General features: G+C 36.3%; 1 protein-coding gene across 1 annotated transcript in view; it reads left to right on the plus strand.

Annotated features, from left to right (window-relative positions):
• TOLLIP (toll interacting protein) overlaps window positions 1–7776 on the plus strand; it is a 29833-nt gene extending 22057 nt beyond the window's left edge. The window contains exon 6 of the mRNA XM_082484912.1: window positions 7420–7776. Coding sequence (XP_082341038.1) covers window positions 7420–7634 — 215 coding nt within the window. The 3' untranslated portion in view covers window positions 7635–7776. The remainder of the gene's footprint in view (window positions 1–7419) is intronic.
• Window positions 7777–8322: the final 546 nt, after the last annotated feature.

The following is an 8322-nucleotide window of genomic DNA, read 5'->3' on the forward strand; positions in this document are numbered from 1 at the left end:
CTCCTGGATTCTGTAAACTCCTTCAGAAGGGTGCATGCAAACTACTGGCCTTCCCTGCCCATCTGAATTGATTGTATCTTCTGGGGAACAGTTGGTACACTTTCTTTGGAACACTCTACAAGTTTTTGTCTCTATTTGAGACTGCCTCTAGAAGAGTAATGGTAGTACATCAGGTTGCTCCACAGGAATATGTTTACCTTCTTCCCATCTTCTTAGTTCGGGTTTTTTACCTGTCCAGTTAAATGACTGTAGTCAATAAGCAAGTTCTATTTGTTCCCTTCAGCAGAGTGGAAGAGCAGCACTGAATAGTTTATTACATATGAAATCGAGGAGATTCTGCTGTTGGGCCAGGCTGTTAGAATCTAAGTCTTATCTATGATGGAAATACATCAGGCAGACTAAAATGCTTATCCAAACAATTTAACAGTTATTTCTTAACTGTCCAAAATAATTGCGCTTTGAAGAGGTATGGTGTTAAGTCAAATTTAGCTGTGTCACAAAGGCCAAGCTGTTTTTTCTGTAACAGAAAATTTCTATTCAATACTTAGTATATGTAACTAACCTAATAAGGGTTGAAGCAACTAATTCCTCTTATGTGTATCTCTATCATACAGAGGTAAATAGTAGTAGCAAGCAGGTAGTCATTGTGGTAAGCAGATGAAGCTTGAAATGCGAATACAAGTAATGCTTTTTTCCTCACACTTGATGGTAGATGTCACAGACTTGTGATGAAAGCAGATATGGCCATAAAGTATTCTTGCACCATGTTAATTAATTTCAAAAGTTTTGAAAATTAAAAACTTCTGACAATGGCACTAATTGCTACGAACTGTAGCTGCCATAGATGATATTTGTGGATTGGCTTTGGGAAAATTTGAACTTTAGTCCTGTTGCTCTTCTAAAAGTTGAGTTTATTGGCCATCTGTTACCATTTCTTTTTCTAAAGAATACTTAATTTAGGCTGTAGAATATTGTGGTATACTGGTTGCTTACACTGCAAGCTGATCTTCTTGGTAGTGTATCAAAGAGTAAGCCAAAAGAAGTTAGTTCAGTGAAGCAAGCTATATTTCTTATCAGCTAAGTTTTCATGGGACAAATAGGAAATCTGTTTGTACTTAGCTTATAAACACCTGTATATAAAAAGTAGGTTAAAAAAACCCATGTGTCTCAAGGCTCTGTCAGAGTCCAGAATATCATTTTTCACCGAGGCAAAGTTGTGTGCGTATGTACATTACTCCTTTATGTGTCTGTGTTGAGTTTCATGGGTTAGTTTGTGATGTTATTGGTATTTGTGCAGAAAACCGTGGATGTATGTTGTCCTTTGTGGGCTATATAATGTAATCCTTGCTGCAAACATGTGGTGGCTTACTTATTTTGAAAACATTTCCTCTAATTGTTACTTCTGTGAAAACAGCATATTTGGGAAACTTGTTCAGAGCGCTGAAGCAAATTAATTGGGAGGCTGAATCCTATCAGCATTTAGGTTTTTATATTAGGTAGTTTAGATTTTACCCAATTTCCTCAGTTTATCCAGCTTTCACCTTTTGAAGAGAAATGCTTCATTTCCTCTTAAAAATAGATTAATATTTCTTTCCCATGTCTTATTCCTTTCCCCTTGCCCCTTCATTTTCACCAATCTTTAGGGCTTGAGTACTTTGCTCTCGGTAAGTTTCCAAGCTCTTTTCTCACTCCCATGGTCATTGACTCAAGAGTCTTTGCATGAACTTATCTCAACAGCTTTATTTGCTACAGCAGACTGTATCACAAGGTATTGCCACTTGGATGTCACAATAGAACAATTTAATGCATCTCCTGGAAGTTGTTAAAGCCCTTCTAACCTGTTGGAAAATCTTTAAAGACATTTGTTCAGCTTCAAGCTGTAATGATTAAAGTAATTGGTGATAGTGGTGTTGATGGATAAAATGCGATGTTAATATTCTGATACTGTTGTATGTCGGTGAGCTATTCTAGGTGATAGTACTGGTTTCATAGAAGAGAAACTTCCAGTCTTGTAGTTGTTCTGTTACTGCAGCGTTTAGGGAGAAGCAGGGTTTGGGGAGAAGCAGATAATGTCATGACTTCTGTAAATTTGGAAGCGAAGAACTCAATTCTGCAATGACATTGAGAAGACAGCCTGCCAATTGCCTTCTGTTAATCTTCAAATAAGCCTTTTTTCAAAAAGATACACACTGACAAAAAAAGTTATCTTTCACGAACATCTGTTTTAGATCTAAGTCAAGTTAAGCATCTGACTTGAACTCTAAAGGCAAATTATGGTACAGGAAATCAATTTTCCTTCAAGTAGACTTACTTTACTATGACACCTTTAATTTTGAATTGTGCAAAGATACCGTGACATCCTTAACTTTGATAAAAGCACTGGTCTTTTAGTGATAGAACGAGGGGTGACAGTTTTAAACTGAAAGAGGGTAGATTTGGGCTAGATATTAGGAAGAAATTCTTTACTGTAAGGGTGGTGAGACACTGGAACATGTTGCCCTGAGAAGTTGTGGATGCCCCATCCCTGGAAGTGTTCAAGGCCGGGTTGAATGGGGCTTTGAATAACCTGATCTAGTGGAAAGTGTCCCTGCCTATGGCAGGGGATTGGAACTAGATGATCTTTAAGATCCCTTCCAACTGAAACCATTCTATGATTCTATAAAATAACAGGTTTATGAAGGACGTGGACAGTGCAGAAATAAGTCACTTTGAAGACCATGCATTACTGCATATCGTTCAGATCTTGATCGTTAACAAAAAATGGCTCAGCCTTTCAATCAAGTATGTTCAGAAAATGCTAGAATTACTCCTTGTGAGACAAAATGTCATTTCTTGATGCTCTGAATTTCAGAAAGATGCTGTAAATAAAACTGATGTGGTTGTTGCAACATATTTGGTTTATTCAGAGCAGTGGATTTTTCTGTGGGTCCATAGGCTTCACTTTTCCAGTAGTTTGTAAGCAACATTTTTAAAAAAAAAAATGAGGTGTTGGCATGCATATTTTAGCACTGATTTTTTTTTTTTTTCAGAAGCAAATAGCATTAAGACCTATTTGTATTTTTAAAAAAGGTGGTACTGATTTCTTCCTTTAAATGAAAATTTGTGCTGAGGTGCTTCCGAAGTTTACTCTAAAAGGGTCTATGCGTGGGATAGAATAATAGTGAGTTAAGAAATTAAACCTAGGGCACTTGACTGAACCATAAAATAAAATTAAAAGTGTGTAATACCTTGTGTGCAGTTAGAAAATGTTTGCCCTGTTAATGCTGCTTTGATGCTTCCATTGCTGCTCCTAGCAATTGACTTGCTATTGTACATACTCGTTTCATGTATTGGAATGTCACTGCTTTTGCCAGCATGTTTGCAGTTGTCATGTCACTGAATTGGAAAACAGTGCTCCATTCTTCTGATTTATATAACACTTACCTAATATCTGAGAGCAACACAGGAGCGTGCAATTCCATTTATAGTGGATTCTTAGTGGTTTAGTTTCAGTTTTTACCTGTTCGTGAAATAAGGTGCTTAATACGTAAAGAAACTTTTTACTGAACATGGATCATTTTGAAGTTTATTATAATTTTCTCTAATGACTACATATATATGTGTGTGTATTTGCTAAATTTTAGTATATAGTTCTTTACAATTATGCTTAAGCCTTGCTTGCTATTTTGTAAGTCAGAAAGTATGGATGCTTTTAGCCTGAGTGTGGGAGAAAGCAAAAAGCCAAGGTACTCTTTAAATTGGTATGTGTATAGATTGAATATTAAGTTTTGGGAAAAGTAAGCATACCTTCTATTGCTCTGTTCTTTCAGGTACTTTGCAACTTTATTTTTTGAGGTCTTTTTTCACCTCTTGTAAATGCCTAGACTGCTTGTAGGAAGCGTGAAGAATGAATGAGTTGAGGCTTGTTGAAGCTATAAAAGTGGGAATCTGAAATACTGCTGGGTATGATGATTGGGTAAAGTGTATTTGCAGCATTGGTGAGGACTGCACGGGAGTTTGCCTCTAGGGTGCACATGTGGTCTGGCAAACCTGACATTCAGACACACAGTGCCAGAGAGAATTCCAGGGAATACTAAATGGCATAAGAAGGTCTAGAGCTAAAGTTTAGGTTGTTGCAGAAGAGACGATAGATACCCTTTGTAGTGGTGTGATGCAAATGGCTGGGCAGAGACATGATGCCAGTGTGAAGGCAATAAATTCATTGTGAGAGGGACATATCTTTAGTTGCCACCGTGAACCTTTTTGAATAGATGCAACCTGTACGTTAGACTTAAAGCATCTATGTTCCTTTTTTGCTTCTAGTAAAACTTAAGGTGATTACAAGGGGAATTTTAAAATCAAAATTAGAGAACATTGGTAACTACAGAGGTGCTTACAATTCAGTAATGCATCCCTTCAGATAGGACAGAAGTCCAAGTCGAGGAAAGAAATAGCAAAGAGTATATCGGGTAAAATCAAGATTGAAATGCACACGGTCACAAAAATATTCAGTTACAGTACCTTGTCAGCCAGAGTTTTGATGTAAGTTAAGATGGATTTAGCTGATCCAACCTTGAATGTGAATTTTAATATAGTATTTTTAAAGCTGATAGAAAAAAGATAATCACTGTGATGCTAAAATACTTATGCAAGTTAGTGAGCATAGACATTTCTGATTAAGTAGTTACAGGTTAAAGAAAATCTTGAAGAGACAAGGTAAGTATTGAATTTGCCCTTTCCTTTTTTTTTTTTTTTTTTAGATGTTGAGTCTCAATAGAAGTAGTATAATATATTTGCAATACATTTGATCACTTTAGTATTTTACTCACTATGCTAAGAGAGATGAGGCTGCAAAGAGGCACACTTGACAATTATGTCAGTTGTAGGTCTGCTTTAAGTTGTTATGCTTTTTGAGCAGTTAGTCAGAATTCAACAGAAGAGAAGCAGCTTTTGACCTACTCTTGAGTAATATATGAAACCTGGTTCAAAAAGTATGTTATTTTGAAGATGTATAATAGTGGTGACACAAATAGTTTTTAGTTCACCTGTTTAGCTTTCTTTCTGTGACCTTAATTTCTTCTCCTTAAGTTAAACAAAGGATGAACTATGTAAAAAAAGTTTAGCTACTCAAGGAGATGTGTGCCAAATTTTAAAACAAAACAAAAAACACTCTTGGAAAATCCTAAAAAAAATAATCTCTGCAGTAAAACAGTAAAGTAGGTTTCTGCCAAAAATTGGTAGGTCTGCCCAAATGAGAGGATGTGAGAGATTTAAATTCTATATTAAATCTGAACTGGTAATAAGGTTGGCTAACAAAGCCTTTGAAGACCAAATGTGTAAGGAGTTGAGAATTATTTATTTTAAAGAATCAGAGAACCTAGACTGATTTAGGTAATTAAGTGACTATAAAGATAAGAGTATATAAGAGGGTGAAAAAACCCCAAACCTAACAAAACACAAGATGGTTGGAATGCGAGACAATAACAAGGGGGCAGGAAAAAAGTGCTTGATTTTGTCCTTTGTGGGAAGGAAATTATTTTTTTTATGGAGAAGGAGCCTTAGATTATAATTTTAGAGTTTAATAAATAAAGATCATCAGTAAGAAAATGCAGGTAAGATTACATTTATTCCCAGTCTTGTGTTTTGAATGTTTTTACCAAACACAGTATGTACTGTATTGCTTAATTAGTCTCGCTTTCAGAGGCCTGGAGAATAGCAAACTGATTCTTTTTTTAAGAACAGTTCTGAACTAACTATGTTCCCATTGCATAAGCTGATTAAAACCTACGGATATTAGAATAAGCTGATTTAAAACAAACAACTAGGTAAACTTTAGGAGGAGGTGACATGGTTATGTAGGGGAAGCTCATTCATACCATAAAAATTAGAGGTGTATGAGTATGTGGGTAAGAATGATGTTGTCTTTGTGTATCACCTTAGCTGCATTTTGAAAATGTTATTTGCTATGGACTCTGATATGCTATGATATTCTGATAGAGTGACAGTCCTCTTGTGGTTTAATAGGTATTTTGAAAAGCTGATGAACACATAAAAATAAGTGATGAGTCACCCCTAATGGAGGGAGGCCTCTGGCAGGGTGCATCACATTTTTTAAAAAAACTAGTAGAGGGAAGGTGGCTAATACAAATTTGTCAAAACAAAAAATCTAAGCAATTTTCTAAGTCTATCTGACTGCAACAGGTTACAGAAGGATCTCATTATAGTAAATGGGAAATGAAATCACATATTAAGGCTGGTGTTAAAGCATTATGTGTAAAGAAAAATCTTTACTAATACGTATTTGGTGATGACTTATTGATTGGTCATTGCTATACAGAAAGATCTTTGAATTACTGTGGACTATTCTAAGAAATCACCAGGTAAATAGTGTTTGAAACAGTGGTTAAATCCCTGAAAGCAAATAGAGAACAAATGCAAAAACTTTATCATGCTGCTGTGTGAAGCAGTGCCACTTTTGCATCTAGATGCACACAGTTCTCCTTGCTCTACCTTAGAAACAGTACAGCAGAACTGGAAAATTAACACACAACTGTGTGGGACTAAGATAATCATGGGTCTGGAACTATTTAGAGAACTGAAATAGCAAAAGACTCTAGATGTGTACTCTACCTGGTTTCAGTTTTATAAAAATAAATGGTAGATTTTTTTTCAGCAATGGATCTATACTTAATTAATGCTACAAGTTAAGTGATGAAAAGAGACTTTTGTCTAGTAATTCCTTTTAACAGGAATTAAAAAACTCATTTTCTAAAACTGTCTTTATGAACTGACAGGGCTTTAATTTTACACAGACATGCAAGAAGTTAATGAAAAATGTCAGATGAATTTTGTCCTCTGGCAGAGGAACAGAGAAAAGCAGTGTGTACCCCTGTAGGCATAAAAGGAATTGCTCTCTTGCTACGTTGTGACTTTGCAGGTTGAACGGGATGGAACTTTAACCAGGGAAAAACATTTGCTTAAAATTTACTTACGCATGTGGTCCAGTCTCCTAGTAGACCTAAGTACTTTTTGCTTTCCTTTGAATGCAGTGGAGATTGCATTCATTGCATTTCTAAATACCAGTTAGTTATATTGCTGATGTAAAACCATCTTTGTCATCACAACATAAATACACTAGGAACTGCAGTATGATGGGAACCGGCGGGGGACATGGACACGGGATGACCAACCACACCTTTCTGTGGTGCACATAGTGTTTGGTTAGTGATTCATTGAGCTGCACCTGTTGTCGTACTGTAGTTTATCACTTCTGGAACGTAACTTGGGCAGATAACCTGTTCTAGAAAGATGTATTCTGATTCTAACAGTGTAGATATAGTCTCTGCAATCTTGTCTTTTTTTAGATCATTGATTATTTTTTTTTATTTCCTTCCCCTCTCACATATGTTTTGGGTTTTTTCTTCTGTTTTTTGCCTGCAGGGATGCCTGCAGTCTGTAATCCAGGCATGGTGCCAGTGGCAATACCACCTCCTGCAGTCAATCCTCAGCACCTGTGTAATGAAGAGGACCTGAAATCAATCCAGGACATGTTCCCCAACATGGACAGGGAAGTAATCCGCTCAGTGCTAGAAGCTCAGAGGGGGAACAAGGATGCAGCTATCAACTCCTTGCTTCAGATGGCTGAAGAATCATAGATCCCCACTTCCTGCATAGTACCCGTCCTCAATGCCGCTTATTTTTACTTGCCAAGCCAGGGATTTAGCTAGAGGAAGAATTTCCCAACAGCTTTCTGTTAGCTCATCCTGTGTGAAAGATTAAACTCCTTTTCTCCATGGACATTTGGATCTTTTTCACTTTCTTTCTCAATCTGTACATACTCAGTTTAGCTTACGTCCTACAATATAGCATTGAAGCATCTTTACTATCAGCTGTGCCCTGTGTGGCTATATTCTGATGGGGTGGGGAGTAATGCTGCTTTTTTTTCTTTCTCTCCTCCTTTTCATAAACTTGTTCTTACAAAGTAACTCTATGCAGTACAGGATTTACTACTGATTGATAGATTGAAATTTATTTTTCTTTCCGTGGCGGATTAGTTCTTTAAACATAACTGATTTGTCGAAGCATTTAGGTTTCATCAAGCAGTCTATTTCTGCCAGAAATTAAAACAAAGACCCTTTCCTTGTCCTGTGGTGCTGTGGTATATTCAACTATTTCTGACTGAAGATTTTTAATTTAATAAGCTAAATTTGTTAGATTGCATTGTTGGTATTTGTAATGAGCATATTCTATTCAATCTAGTCATTGGGCACCAAAGCAATATATTATCTGGCATGCATTTGGGGCTTTATACTCCTGTATAGTATTGTTATGTATCTGTAAAAT

Source organism: Vanellus vanellus (assembly GCF_965231255.1).
Source record: "Vanellus vanellus genome assembly, chromosome: 6".
In the NCBI taxonomy this organism is placed as follows: domain Eukaryota; kingdom Metazoa; phylum Chordata; class Aves; order Charadriiformes; family Charadriidae; genus Vanellus; species Vanellus vanellus.